This window comes from Saccostrea echinata, unplaced genomic scaffold (genome assembly GCF_033153115.1).
Source record: "Saccostrea echinata isolate AGI-Se365-2 ecotype Australia unplaced genomic scaffold, CSIRO_AGI_Sech_v1 ptg000046l, whole genome shotgun sequence".
Taxonomy (NCBI): Eukaryota; Metazoa; Mollusca; class Bivalvia; order Ostreida; family Ostreidae; genus Saccostrea; species Saccostrea echinata.
Genome location: NW_026889795.1, coordinates 5,390,280 through 5,406,982, shown reverse-complemented (window position 1 = coordinate 5,406,982; position 16,703 = coordinate 5,390,280). Strand labels below are relative to the sequence as shown.

At 35.4% G+C, this 16,703-nt stretch overlaps 1 protein-coding gene across 1 annotated transcript in view; it reads right to left on the bottom strand.

Annotated features, from left to right (window-relative positions):
• Nucleotides 1-16,703, bottom strand: part of LOC133202185 (cytochrome P450 20A1-like) — a 35,052-nt gene that overhangs the window by 17,049 nt on the left and 1,300 nt on the right. Inside the window, exons 2-3 of the mRNA XM_061337961.1 lie at nt 3,073-3,122; nt 1,589-1,758 (exon numbers count right to left, since the gene is read on the bottom strand). Of these exons, the coding sequence (XP_061193945.1) occupies nt 1,589-1,758; nt 3,073-3,122 (220 nt within the window). The remainder of the gene's footprint in view (nt 1-1,588; nt 1,759-3,072; nt 3,123-16,703) is intronic.

The following is a 16,703-nucleotide window of genomic DNA, read 5'->3' as shown; positions in this document are numbered from 1 at the left end:
ATTGACATTTTGATAAGAGACATACATCTTCCAAAGATAGATAAGTTTTATTTCTTTATATAACTGGACATTACATAGACTACAGCAGGTACTTAAATTACGAATTGAAGCGTTAAAATCGGGTTCTTTTTCAGTGGAAGGGCCTCAAAGGAGGAAATTTCAAATGCAATATTTAATTTTTTTGCGATTAAATTTTGTGCCTTTTAGATTTTACCGGAGCACGTACATGTTATTTTTCTCTGTTGTCAATATTTCTTTCACAGGATGAAAAGCCAGGTTTCCCAAATTTGGAAACCCGATGGAAACATATGGGAATCGTGACATCAGTAGTTTCCATATAGTTTCCATTTTATGGAAACCACATAGTGGTTTCCACTCAGATTCCCGATATGGAAACAATCAACCTGTGGTTTCCTGTAGGTTTCCCAATATGGGAAACCGCGGAAACCTGCAGTAGTGGTTTCCACGTAGATTTCCGATATGGAAGCAATCAACCTGTAGTTTTCCGCATTTTTTTTTCAGATATTGAAAACACGTATGCTGTGGTTTACACCTATTTTCCCGATAATTGACGTTTTGGAAACGTGTATCAAAAGAATAATAAAAAAAAAAACTGTTTGTGTAATTCTGTGTAATAAAATTGAACATTCTGTGACCACCGTAAACCCAAATTAAATAATTTTTCAACATTTTAGTCTCGGTAAAACTCATAAAGACACGTGAATTGGAATTAGTAGAGAAGATTTAATACAACTTTTAATTTTAGAAAAATCAGTGTAAACTGTTCAGATAAAATTCAACCATGGCGCTAACTCTTGTAATCGCGGGCACTTGTTCTCACGTGCCACAGGTGGAGACACGTGTCGCGAAGACACCTGCGACTGTGTATTTTTTGTATATTCTATGTCATTTGAGAGGGTTTTCTACCTAAGGGGAACAATGGGCTGTGGTCAAGCATGTACATACACATAGTCTCCGCAAACTCAGTTTAAATTTAAGTGATAATTGCTGGTCATTGATTCGATTTAAAAACAAATAATTCAAATATCAATAAGACCACAAAATATTGATAAAATAAGCTACATTAATTTTAAGGTGTTCAATGAGAGAGAAAAAAAGAACTGTATTTCAATTTTTCATTACTGATTTAAAAACAAATTTTCCTAACCGTTTAAAAATTATATATATTTTTCTATCGGTCTAGAATAAATCTAAATTCTCGTTATGTGTGAAATCATAATTCTTTTTCAAATAAATTTGTAAGTGCATAGATAAGTGAAATAAAATTTCTTAATCGGTAATTAACGAATCGCCCTTGTTTGACATCAATATAAACTTCAAATATTGAAAACATAGAGAGAATTATTAATTATCAACTTTGTTGCCTGCTTAATTCGCAAATTGTTTATGAGAAAGAATGCAGGTGGATCTATTATACAACTTAATTACTAATGTTTGTACGAATTATTTAATTTTTGTTATGTAGAGAATATTTCCATTAATTAAAATGTGTTAATAAATTTTAAGCCGACAAATCATACATGAATAAAAGTTGCTGCATATAAAAGTAGTTTTATGGTTAACGTACGTGGTCGATCAAACACAGATGCGTGCTGTTTGAAGAGTTCCGGAGAACAGATGCTGACCACCATATCCTGTCCCATCCAAAAGGCTGTGATGTCCCCGTACTGTTTGTGAAGCTCCAGGAGGTACTCATGTAGACTCCCAGCCCGTGCAATGTCAGACAGGTTCCCATCTCTATAGTCATAATGTTAAAATATTTAATCAAACATGGCTTTTATGAACCTCACCCCCCCCCCCCCCCAAAAAAAAATCCAACATTTTTTCACATCCATGATTCCTGTCTTTCAGGTAATAATTTTATTCATTTTATAGTTCTTCAAATAAAAAAAGAAAAAAAAGAAAGAAACCTAGACATATTCATTACAAGACTAATACAATGATACCGTCCAAGGGGGGGGGGGGGGGGCTAAATAGGGCATTCTTTAAAATGAGCGCTGTCATATTCTGCAGAGTCCATTTACCTTTTGACAAGTACCAAGTACTAGGCCGAAGGTTGTAACCCCTTGTTATAAACAACCTTGTATTACAACTGAGAATCTGACCATCTTACGTCTTAATTCTAAATGGTCATCATCCAAGGTCCATCTGTCTCCTGGGTAAACTGACCATGACCATATACAAAGAATCATTGCTAAGAGCTGTCACAGATCTCTTGGTTACAAGCAATCTTTGTGTCAAGTATGATAAACTAAAACTCCTGTAGAGTTTAATCTTTTAGAATTTTATACTTTCCCAATCTTTATTAGTTGACACTTTTGACTTATATGACCCTGACCTTATCAAATAAACTGAGTTCAGGGTCACGGCATATTATACAGCATATCTAAGAAGTGGTGTAAATCAAATGTGGATTCTCAAAAACACCACAGAACTTAAAGAAAATTTAAAATCTCAAAACTTTTGAAAGATAAATGGCATCAACACATATGACTTTCTACGCTAAATACTAAATTTGGCAACAGAGTACTCCGTCTGCCTTATCAATACATAGGGCTCACGGTAGGTGGGGATGTTTTCTCCTCCTTGGAACCTGATCCCATCTCTAGTGTTCCCAAGGATCCATGTTTTTGTTATGTTCTCGATTCATTTTGTTTATTGCATTTATGAGATTGATCACTGTTCGATATCATCACCTTTTACATCCTATAGTCATTATCAACCCAGACGGCAAGCAAGATCTTCTAAAGTCATTCAATTAAACCATGAGAAGAACAAGAATTTAAAACTTCAACTCATGATCAGTAAGCTTGACCTTGTCCAAATGACTATGGTACAGTGTTGTTGTAAACTCTCTGGTCACAAGCAACTTTTGTGTCTAGTATGGATTTTTAATTTTTTTTTTCCAGATTTACATTAAATAAAATCTTGTTACACAATGTGAACTGACAGTAGCCCAGGAGAGCATGAGTTTAACAAACTTGAACCTCAGACTCAGCGTAGCTTATGAAACAAATATAAAATAAGTTAAAATTTATTAAATTCAATTACTCTTTTGTGGTAGGCTCTGGACCTGGTATTCTTGTAACTCTTCTAGATCCCTGAAGAAAAAATACATAACTTATTTAAAAATTGATATTAAAAATTACATTTGCACTAGAGTATTTAAAAAATTGTAATTTTGCTTATCGTGATAAAGATGTTCGGAAAAAAAGACGAATTTCTGAAGAAATTTATTGTACAAGCATGTTGGGAAATAAAGATTTCCAATGGTGTCAGTTTCGTGAAACCTGTGTTAAATTCTATTGATTACCACAAAATCAAACACTTCCTTCAAGCTTGACTTAAAGTCGGCTTGCAGGTGCATAAAAAATCTTCACCAGTAATGAAGAATATATAATCCTTAAAGTTGTTGTCCCCGTCTTTCAGTACTGTATTAATACTTTGATGTTTTTGCAGGTATATGCATGAGCTATAATACTTATAGGAATAAAAGGCCTAGCTGATGACTCTTACATTTAGAATTTCCTAGATCTCTAATGATACACTCGTTCTTTGGAACATTTTTGTTATGAAAAAGAATAAGAATTGCACAATTGTGTCAGTTTTTTTTTTAAATGACTGTTTAGTTTATTGCTAGTTCCTGTCAAAGCCCTACGCCGTGGTTTGTAAATGCAACCGTACTGAAAATTACGGAAGCTTTTTTAGGACCTTTCAAAAAATATTTTTGAATTCGATATAACGAATTTATCAGATATAAAAATTTCTTTGAATTCGCTATGACGAATTTAATCTGTTATAACAAATTTGTTGAAGTCGTTATAACGAATTCAAAAATTAGTTTTAACGAATTGAATTCGTTAAAACGAACTCTTTAATTTGTTATTAACAAATCAAATTCGTTAAAACGAATTCGACAGATCGTTATATCGAATTCATATATTTTTTTTATAGGCCCTGATTGTTGAATTTGAATAAACGGTTTAATTCGTTATAAAACAGTTTACAAATTGTTCAAACGAATTAAGAATTCATTGAAACGAATTAATTCGTTTTAACAAATTACAACGAATTTGAAGAAATTGTTATGACGAATTAAATTTTTTAAAACAAATTTGAAAATTCGTTATATCGAATTCAAAAATATTTTTGATAGGTCCTAAATGGGCTTCCGTAGTAAATCTGTTTTTCAACGCAATGTTTTTACGCAAGAATTTCATTAATATAATAGCATTACCAAAGATTGTATAAAATAATAAAATAATATCCACAATAAAAATATAGAATAATAACCAATTCGAGAAAATTTTATCTAGCTCATAAATACAATATCATTGTCTAGCTTAAATAATATGTTGCAAAAATTTTGTGATTTGCGGTACGTTTTACAAAATAGCGGGAGTTTCATTTTGATTATTAATTTATATATTCATTTTCTTGATCAAGAATTATATTTTTGGGGAGCTTGTATTTTACTATGGCGGAGCTATGACGCTGATTTTTTTAACTGTGGTGCCAAACAATTTATATGTAACTGGCGGGGCCGCTACGCTAAACGTTAACGGCCCATGGAGAATCCTGCTAATTAATGTAAGTTAATACAGATTGCAAGTTTTTCACTCGCTCTTAGGTAGACTTTTTTATGTTAAGGCATGATAAAATAACAAACACAAGGTTTCTTTTTCTCTTCGAACCTAAAACAGATTTTCTGAATTTTATTCTTGTCTTTAAAAAAAAATACAAACGCATACAAAGCCTCGCAGGCAAAATGAGAAACATCAATTTTTCAAACAAATATGACTAAAATGCAAACAGGTCTTGATACTTTATTTAGTGGCATGTGATATCCTCAGGCAGATATGTTTCCTTATCCACCCATTACTGGATTTTCAAATCAGTGGAGAATGATGCCACCATATGGGTATCCTTTGATGCTATATGGTAGTGTGCAGCTGGGGACCTTAGTATCCCCAGTGCATGCCACCATGTTCTCTTTATGACTTTAATTGTTAAGTTAGTCTAAATAATCTACCTTATTTTCATGTGCCATCTATAGATATAAGGATTGAATCTGACCTACATTGCCAAGGACAATTTGCTTTAGTGGAAGGAATGCATACTCAAACACTTGGCAGTTCAGGGCCGTTATTTGTTCAGGGTATGTATGTGTCCCTGAATCCTGAACAAGGTTTATGTCTCATACACCTGAGAGTCAAAGACATAGGATGAGAATATCCCAGTCAGAGGGCGTTTTGTAATCGTCAAGTAAATTGGATATGACCCATTCATCTGATGTCAAATACAAAGCACAGGAATATTCCATTCTCTAGGCGGTTTGTTACTGTCAGGTGAATAAAGTATTCCCATTTTACACAACCTAATAGTCAAATGCAAAACACCAACATTGTGAAATTCTTTCGTGTGTTTCTCTAGTTTACTAGTCAGACACCAATACGATAAGCCAGTTGAAACATCAACACCCAACTCAGATTCCATTACGAAAGTTTCCATATGTTCTGCTGGCAATTCTATTATGGCATTTTACAGCTTTTCCCCAGATATCCTTAGGGTGAGATAATTCCAAGCTGGAGTAATGATAATGGTATTCCAGAAGTGAGTCTATTAGTAGAAGACAGAATTCCTCCTGCACTGATTACCGAACTCCTCTCGTCCTCGCCCAGAGACACCAAAAGTAGTTGTCAATTCAGCAGATCTAGCAGAATCAAGGGACATTGCTTCAGTCAAACAGAAGGAGTCATCTTGTACTAGCAAGCAAAGACCAAGTCAGACTTTAGAGATAGTTCCAGTGGAGAGACTGAAAACGGCAATTCACCAGAGAGGATGAAAATCAATTGATTGGGATAGTTCGGAGTTCCATCGAAAAGGATGATGGTGAATAATATCATTGGAGAGAAGGATAAAATTCCATGTGAATGCTAGATATGCCAACTTCTATTCAGCATCATACCAAATCTGGAGAAGTTGGGACAACTTTCTGGTAACGATCAAAAACCAAGTATGACACAACGATTGACTCCTTACTCAATCACAACGCATTTGGAGCAAACCCAAATACAGCAGAGGGAGAAAAATCTTATGGTCATGTCTCAGAGTATTCCGGAGAATCTTAATAAACCTGATAGGACTATTGCTTTATCAAATCTTTACCATGAACATGTGCTATGTCACAAAGATTATGCCGTCAGTAGTGACGAAGACTCTGAATTGCAAGGGGAACCGGATTAGTCTCCACTATCAGTCTACTTCTACAGAGATTTTACTTTTTCCGATTATCAAGCTAGAGCCAGAAACCGAGACACTCTGTTACAATATAGTCATTCACTAAGGAGGAATTTGAGGTCTCAGCTTGTGATATTTTGGGAGTGGAAAGTTGCCCAACATAGACTGGTAGGGTGTTTACTGATACTAATAACCGGGATGGCTTTTCCCTGTAACCAATGGCGAGAAGAAGTCAGATCTCGGTGTTACACATAAAATCATCTGGCAAGACTGAACCAAACACAAGAACTACAGTCATCAACAGACGAAACTAGAGAGGATATCGTCATTGAATTTATGAGTGTAGAAAGGGAGTACATCAACTTCCTAAGGTAGGTAATGTAAAAGAGGATTATATGGTGTCTGTAATATCTGAATCAAAGATGGAAGCCCTTGGTAGGGAAGAAGCATTTAGCTGTAGCTCATAAAAATTCCAGAATTCCAAATCGGACTAAGTTGATTCGTCGATGGTATGGTTCACGAACGTATAGCAATGAATTCCTGTTCTGAGGTGATCGCAGTACAGCATGAGTGGATTAAGTCGAATATAAATTGTCAAAACTAAGTTGTTAATTCAATGTGTTACTAGAATCAGTTTACTGCTTATGATTTACTGCTTATGGCATCAACGATTACTAATGTTCCTCTGATGTCGTGGTTAAATTACCATGCAGTTTCAGAAAATGTATGGCTCTAATCTACGCAGTAAAATGTTAAATGCTTGTCATTTGCAATGCTGGTAGAACAATCTTACTTATATTAATTTTATTATTGTTGATGTAGAAGTTGACTTCAGAAGATCAGACTCATGTCAATTTAATTAATAAACATGCATATCTAAATAGATGTCCTTTTAGATCACCCTGTCAGTAGGTCGTTTTGTAATACCCACCCTAAGATTCATGTATTATTAGAATCGTATACTAGGTACTTGTAAAATATATCTTCCTAGAAAAGATCATGGAGATCAGAAAAATCATCATTTCGCCAGGACAAAGAGGAACATTACGTTGGCTGTATAAAAAAGAAAACAGCGAACAGAAGTCTCGTTGATCTAAAGAGGTTAAGTTTAGGACTTTGTCCTTCTCATCGAATAAACTCCTTTCATACCCTCTGCGACGTACCTGTGCAACAGTTTCGCTTAAGATGCGGGGGACAATGGACCGTGGCCAGAAGAAGTGAAGCTCCCACAATACTTTGTTCAGAGAGATGGGTTGATGAAAAACTTCTATCAATGTTCCGCAGACCCAGACCAAGAAGCGGACGCATCCATCAGCAACTGTTTCATCGACCACTTCATCATCTATTTTTCTTGGCGTAAGAATTCTGTCCAACCCAGATCTTTAAGTTCTGCGAGAAAATGCAATGAAGTGTGGGCATTCGACCCTAGAGAAGCTGACAGTGTTTTAAGACATATGTGAACAATAACCTTCCGAAGTGCATAAAACAGCGGAATTATTTGTAGTACATATGACACGGCGGATCAGGATTGTTACATATTTACCACAATTCCCGTCAAGTCAAGTTTACTCCCCTTAGACGGAACCTGTTAAGCCCTCCAGAAGCTACCTCACTTGTAAACAAAAGTCAAAGGAACAGATAAGTCAGTCAATGGAGCAAAACTTGACAATTCCTTTATTCAAAAAATGTCCTTTTCCAAACTATGGAGGTTTAGTGCCCTGATCAACATAGTCATCTACCCAGAATCTTCAACGATATTATACCATTACGTTATTCAAATGATTCTATACTGTCTCAGCTACAGATTTCAGCATTGAATTCTTTGATGAAAGGCACTTTATACGTACATATACATCCAAGGGTGGATGGAGCCACCTGAGGGTTTTACATTGTCACCATTTATGTCACCAACAAGCCTTTTCAACTGGAGGTGGTCGATGGTACTGTTTCACCTTTGCAGCCCATGGAAAATGAAGGCTTTCTTGTAGATGGACGTGTTAAAGAGGACATAACTAGTACTTCAGATACTGATGAGATACAAATTCAGACGGTTGATTCTTCAACAAAAACGAACTTACAGCAGAAGATGTCAATTATGGGTCTACTACGCACTTTCCCAAAGAATCACATTAGTAATATACAGCCATGTGTTGTTCATGATTTGTAATACTCGGAAATCTACCGTGTACCAACCCTTTGACAGTCATCTTCATCTTGACAGGACTTGAATCCATAAATGGAAATGTTCATCGGGAAATTTTTGTCCGCATATGGAAATGTTCATTAAGATGATTTGTGAAGGATTTGTCGTCCTTCTCCTACACAAGGTCCTTATGACCTTCTTCCCAATGTGGACGTCAAGGTTTCAGGAGGAATAATTGTCTATAGTGAACCATCTGCACACCCACAAATTATAAACTGGACGAGTCCTTTGAAAGTGGTTTTAAGAGTTTATCTCAAGCATGTTGATGAATTGACACCAGAAAGATTCTTCCAAATGAAAAAAAAAATCTTGGATAGCCCGTATATGGTGGCATTAAGTGAGATAAGGCTGGATGGAACTGGTACTGTGAAACCTGTGTCAAAGTGTTCCATCAAGTGTTCAAGTTACCTCGTAAGGATAACGTCCGCGTCCTTCACTTGCGCGGGATTGCTGACGACAGGATTGGGATGGATATATATGCTCGCTCAGATACTTAGGAAATTGTGTGATCCAGACCAACTGCTTCATTGGCGATTCCGAGTAAGTCAAGGAATGGTTGGAAAGCTGACCAAATGTATACAGGTGTATCTTATATTCACAGTTACTGAAGCAAACTTCAATGCTGATTGTGTTGCAGGTGTCCAGTTCGTTACAATGAGTTAGCTACTTCTGGAAACAGATTCCCCATCAACGAAACCAGGAAGTTAATAACAAAAACAAGTTGCTGTCCTTTAAAAAAGGACTGCAATACGTGGATCATATGCATGTGTTTTTAAACGAAATTCAAAGAAAATTTCTAAATTTTACAAAGATGTGATTAAATTTTATTTTTGTACATGTATCTTGTAATTTTCATCGATCGTTATTTAAGTCTGTTTAATTAGTCTGTAATGATAAAAAAAAATCATGAATATGAAATGTTGATCTAGGTATTTATCACAATTGTAATGTAGCCTTTAAAATTAACGACATAATTAAAAGAGGCTTAAGCGTGCAGGTATCGTAATGATTGAATTTTAACTCCATTTGGCGGATCCAGGGAGTGAGGGTTGTTCCGGGTTTTTGGAACTCCCTTTATTTTTGCAGAAAGAGGAAGTGTGTGTTTTTTCTGTAATATTGATATTTTTACGTCTAGTATTTTCAATAAAATAAGTACTTCAATCTCTGCCCTTTCTGCTCTCTATATAGCATTTTGCTTATTGCTTTACTCCGTGTACCTTCACTACCCCGGCCCCGGGCCTTAATCACCCACACGTAACATGAAAGATTTCACTTTGATATCATCGGAAGATTCAGGCGAACGTACGGCTTTGCCATTTTGGACCATCTTCTAAAGTAGCATACTTAAAGAAGTATGCTTAAAAAGTCACGAAGTATACATAACAGAATATTTATCTCCTTATATTATGGGGATATTTTAATCGGTTCAGAATGTCCCCGTAGTATGTGGGGAGGGGGGCTCACTTTTTCTTTAAAAAAAATTAATCTTTTCTTATAATTTTAATATACAAGGTTTGGTTTGCATTGGAAGTTCCCCCGCACTTTTTGTTGCGGGAAGGTTCAAAATACGGAAAACAAACATTTGAAAGAAATCAAAATGTACCGAAAAGTTAGACGAAGTCCCCCCCCCCTCCCGAAATAGGATTTTGCAGTGTGGTGCACAGGTTGTTATTTTTATTTTATTTCTTTATCTATTAATTTTTGCTTGTCAACTCTTTTTTGATGTTGCCACCTTTGAAAACCGGGCTTGAATTTAAGTGCCTGCGGTGTGACCTAGAAACCCCCTCCCCCCACCCTGGATCCGACCCTGTATTGAAGCACTAGAGAGTCTCGGCACTAGATGGTCTCGAGTTATCTAAAGCGATGCTAGGTTATCGATTAACTTGATGAATTTAAAAAAACAAAAAAAAATTAATTTTTTTGTGTTTTTTTTTCTCTGTCTCTTTTTAAATAACGGAATGGTTAATATCGTAACTTCTCGGCAAAACAACGTGTTTTTCCGAGCTCACCACAGAGGCCTGAGAAGATCTCATCGCACGAGTGTAGACCTAGCTAGGCTATTTGGTCTTGCAAGCACAGGTGTGTGCACTCTTTTCTAGTGACGCTTTGACTGGTGACAGTATTTGCTACGGACATGAAGAACTATACACCAAGTTTCATAACATGTGCATTTTTTTTCTATTGAAAATTGGAGTAAATTAAAAGTCGAATATCTTGGATAATATGGGGTAACCCATATCTATTCTTATTACAACGACTGTCAATGCATCCATGGACGAGTTCTTTGGTTACTCTGAAAGGTGGCAAAGGTTAACCTTTCATTAAGATCTGCCTACTTTGAGTGATTGTACTTTCATAGGAAACTTGTTAAATTTTATCCCCGATTGGCCTATAGTTTTGTCATTAAAAAATCGGGCTATTTCGATACGATACATGTAACCCATAACTGCTTGGACTTGACATCTGTACTAGATTTATACGGAAGATATTTTATCATTGGAAAGATAGATGGTACGCGTGTAGCACAGATTTGTAGAACGCAGATTTTTTTTGTTTTGATGTTTCTCCCTCTCCTCCACATGCAAAAACGGTGCTACAGGTCTTTATCAAGCTATGTTTGGATTGCTGTCTGTCAAATGAATTTGCGAACCTTGATGCACAAAACTAATAGCGGTAAATATTGTATTTAAAGACTATCTTTTAAAAACTAGTAGTTGAATTAAGTTTTTAATTCAAAATGTTCAAGCTGTTAATCTATCTATATAAGTTCTTCCTACTTATTATTTAAAATGCTTGTATCATAGAATTAAGTTTGTATATATGGATATATGTATGAAAGAGAAATTCGGATCTTGGTTACGTCAAAGAATACATAAATACGATGTGCATATTTTAAAGCGAGATTTGCCAATGATTGGCATATTCTAAATCGAAAAGGGCGAATTGTTCTCAGGGCAAGATGGCAAAGTCTCTAGTATTCTCGCGCATGCGTAGCCTGACGTAAGCCCATGGCATCCGGTTTAATCCCGTTTATATATTTTCTGCGTGGACCTCAGGGTCAACGCAATGAACAATATTTGTGACGTAACTACCAAAATTGCAGCACGGCTATAAGGTAATAAGCAGTATGTGTTAAAAGCGACAAAAACAGTCGTCGCCTTTACAAGTTTTAGTTGTAATATATGTTAGGTGACAATTCCTGTAAAATTAGAGTCTGAATCATCTTCCGACCAAGTTCATGTGGAATGTCGTATATTGTTTATTTTTTTCTGCAGAATCACAGGTCTGGATTGATTTCCGACAAAGGTCCTGTAGAATGTTATACTACAGTACCCGCAACGTTATTCCTGACATGATACATAGGATAGGATACACGCACGATACGATAGGATACACGCACCATACGATACGATAGGATACACGCACCATACGATAGGATAGGATACACGCACCATACGATAGGATACACGCACGATACGATAGTATAAACGATTTCACGATAAACGCAAAACCTGATAAACGCAAAACCTGATAGGATACACGATTGGTAATTCAAATTACAGACAATTGTGTGCAAAACGAAATAAAACATATAGCTACATAGATTGACTAATAGTATTTAAATTCTTTGATAAATCTCATTTATGTATTTATTATTTATCAATTCCTGAATATATTTTACCCTTTAATAGTAAGTAAACTTCCAAAAGACTTAGATAACGTTTTATTTTACATATTGCTATTTTATTTATTTTTACGTGTTTCCTTAATACATAAAAATAAAATGCGTACATTTTGATAACAATAGAAAAACACATAAATTCAAAATATTGACATTTGTTAATATTTTCTTTTTTTTAAACATGGCTTTATTATCAGCACGTTTTTCAACCTCATTAGCGGGACTAAAGAATCGTGTGTTACATGTATTTATACATGTTTGTTTATTCCAAATAAAGGACAATGTTTGGTGTGCATAATCATTTTGCCCGTGCACTTACTGGACTTAAGTGTGTATATGTTTTACTGCCGCAGTGCTGTCCTTAGCGTGTCAAATACAAGTACACGCTGTTCTAATTTTTAATAAAAACAAATCAGGTGTCCTTGTGTTATTTTTCCCGTTTTAATAGGTCTGAGATACGTATGTAAATAAATTCTAACATTATTTTATTTTGAAGTACGTTATCTCTTTTAATCTGTGCGACCTAGACGGCCATGTAATCTTAAAAATATTCAACAGATAAAAATTATTAAGTTTTCATGACTTTATTACTTTTCTTTTTTTTTCAATCAGTACATCACTCGGTCGCTTGCACTTCATTTGAGACAGAGTGGAAATTAAAATGTCGAATATTTGCCGATTGAAAAGCATATACGTATAGTGAAATTAATATAAGTATGGGTAAATTTAGTGAAAATAAAGTTGCTTAGGTTCTGGTCGAATTAAGTGACAGATGATTTTAATATTTATTCACATCTAAATTTAAAAAAAAAAAAAAAAAAAAAAAAAAAAAAAAACGTAAAAAAAATAAAATAAATTCATCCAGTTTATATGTAAATTCACCAAAACAAACAGCACTGTAAATAAATTGTTATTCGATAGTTTATGAAAGTTTGACAGTGTATTCTTCATAAGATCGATATAAACAGGAATTAATAGTCAGTGTTTAGCAAAAAGAATGATTTTCTTTCAAATATGGAATTTAAGAACAATTAATAATTCACTTTTACGACTCAAGTTTTAAAGTCGTTAAACACGCAGGAGTCAGCTTATCGCAGTTGTTATTTTTTCATACGAATAATACGTAATTTTTAAATATATTTAAAAGTTTGGAAGATGGGCTAATTTGATTTACATGTAAACTATCTGTTGTTGATGTTGTTGTAAGCCCACTAGCTTTTATAAGCAGAAGCTAACAAAATCATGCTTTCTCACCGAAAAGTAAAAAATTAAGGACCCCACCCCTTTACATATACTGTACTTTATTTTTAATTTGCCTTTTGAGATTCTACGTTATCGGATTTTGCGTGTTTTGCTTTCTATAGAATTTGTTTCGCGACTTTCACTGCTTGTTCAGCTTTCCCCTTCTTTGTGGGTAGTTTGGTGAAGATGTTACGAGGTCATATTCCCACAGTTGGGCATAGTTAGCAAATTCTTCAGAGATAAATGGAGGACCGTTGTCAGACACACGTCTGGTATTCCATGTTTCGTAATTGAACTCGTAATCCTTTGATGATCTCACGGGATGTCATATTGTCCAAGATTTTAATTTCAAAGAAGTTTCAGAAATAATCAGTTACTTATCAAGTAGTTAGGTTAATTGAAAATGAAAATGTCATGACCAAGCTTCGCCCAAGGACGTGGTGGTACAGTATCTCCTGATGTTGTAGAGGTTCTTTTTCTTGGATGATTTCAAAAGTGTGGCATGTTTTACACTTTTGTATGAAGTCCTTGATTTCAGCATTCATTTGCGGTCAGTACACAGACACTTTGGCTCGTCGTAGGCATCTCTCAAATCCAAGGTGTGATGAATGTATCTTCTTAAGCATGTCCTTGCGTAGTGCTTGGGAATGACTGGTCTGTCTCCATTGAAAATGACTCCAGTTTGGATAGACAGTTCATCTCTGACCTCAAAGTAGGGAACTATGAGATCTGAATCGAGTTTCTGCTGTCGGGAATATGTTGCATGTATCCCCACTGATGACTTCACATATTGTCAATTTACTGACAAAGGGGCTAATACCTTGTTTGCAGTAGCTTGGTTAATGGCATTAACTGACTCACTGTTCTTTTTTAGATCTATGCTACATGTATAAATAGTAAAGTAATCAACAGAGTCTTGGATTTGGTGTACAGTTGACTTGGCGGAGTTACGTACCTTTTCAAAGTGATATAGTTTGCGACACTTCCCGCTCTGGTGGCCATAAGTTTTGCAATTTCGAATTACTTTGGCGTAGCGACCTCCGCAGTACCTGCATTGACTGAGATCTTGTCCTGCTTGTACCTATTGTTGTTGATTCTGGGGCTTTTGTGGCTGATTCTTGAAGCTCTTCTTATGCTAGTGCACTGCTTGCACAGATTTTTTTGCGGCCTGTTGTTCAATTTCTTTGTTCTACACCTTCGAAACCGGTTGCTCTGCAAACCTTAAAGCATTTTTCCAAGTCTAAGTCAACTACACGCAGAAGCCTCTCTTGCAGCCCAGAATCACTAACACCACTGATTATTCTGTCCTTGATCCTTAATTTTCTTTAAGAGTTCCTTAGTTGCAGGTGTCTGCCAAAATTCTAACTTCTGCTAAGAATTTATCCAATGTGTCACCTGGTTGCTGCTGATTTCTGCTGTACAATTTATACAGCTTTATTATCTCATTCTTCTTAGGGTCAACATTTTTGTCAAATTCGCTGAGAATAAACTTCACTGCAATGTTTTTCTCTTCAATATTTACTTTATTTCCTTGCTCCTCTGTCGTTTGGAACTGCATGGTCTGTGTATTTCCCTCCCCCAACGTCCAAGGAGATACATCAAGAGTTTAACCTTTTGTGCGTCAGATTTTATGTCCATGCTAATATCAATGTAAAGAAGCACTTCCTTCCATTTTTTTCAGGTCTGGGAAAGATTTTTAGCGTTGAAGCGGTGGAGTCCACTGTCGTGGAATTTGGGGGGCACTTGACAATAACAAAGAAAAATGTCAATTTGTCTCTAATTGTGGCTGGATACACAATATGCAATCTCCGTACTCAATGACTATGGTTCGGGACTTCTGACAACATGTTTAAATATGCTAGGGCATCGTAGAATAGATTGATTGATTGTATGTCGTTTAACGTCCCATTGGAGAATTTTAAACTCATATAGAGACGTCACCATATACCGGTGAAGGGCTTCAAATTTTGACCTTTACTCGGCACTCAGGGCCATTGAGCAGTGAGGGATCTTATCGTGCTATGTTACAACGCGAAAAGTAATAACAACGCAAAATGTAATAAACTGGGATTATTACATTTTACGTTCTTACATTTTGCGACGAGATCAACACAAAATGTAATAACGCAAAATGTAATAACGCGATTTTTGGATTATTACATTTTGCGTTATTACTTTTTGCGTTGGGATTAACGCAAAATGTAATAATGCACTTTTTGGTTGTTAGATTTTGCGTTATTTATTTTTTGCGTCGAAGACAACGCAAAATGTAATAAAACAAATATAATTATTTTTTTTTTGGTATTGTTTTCAATGCGAAACATCACAAAATTGATTTAAACATATAACAATGGGGAAACTCGATTTAGTAAACAGACAGACCTATAAGAATATTAGACAAACATTACGGCCTTAACGGACATTATTAAATCTAATCGTATATATTTTTAAACTCTATTTCTAACATGACATGTCTGTTTATAAATCAGTCTGTATTATATATCCATCACTGACATTCTTGATTACCAAGGATTGACCATGGGTCCTTTAAAAGCTCTTGATATGCATGTACAACATGCATGTGTACATTGGTTAGCAAATTAGAAGTGCATGCGTGTGTGTGTGTGTGTGTGTGTGTGTGTGTGTGTGGTGAGGAGAAGGGGGGTAGGGTTCACTTCGTATGTTGATCTTTGTATTTTTATGCGCATGCAGAAACAATCCATTTAATTATTAGAGAGAGAGAGAGGGAATTTTAGTTTTGCTGGTCTGCCTGGTCTGCAATGCACAAGATTTGTAAAACAGTGTGATATCTTAATTGTCAAGAAACCCCCTTCCCGCTATAGTTACACTTGCTAGTAAAAATAGATTTCTTTTCTAAATTTCGTGCATGTGCCTATGCAAAAAGAAAAAGCAAACCGATACACTGATAAACGAAATAACCCCCCCCCCTCACACACACACATGTGCACGCACGTTTCTAATTTGCAACACCTATGATTTGAATATCATCTGATTTTAAATGGCTAATGATATCAATATATGATGAAATCAGATCTATTGTAAGAATAAGCATATTGTTTTATTTTCCTTCCGTTTATTTTCTTCATCCACTACTCAATTGAAAATTATTCTCAATCTGACTGACCCAAATGTGTTATTACATTTTGCGTTTTTGTATTTTGCTTAATCTCGACGCAAAATGTAACAACGCAAAATGTTATAATAAAAAAAATCGTGTTATTACATTTTGCCTTGATCTCGATGCAAAATGTAATAATCCTAAAAAGTGTGTTGTTACATTTTACGTTATTACAT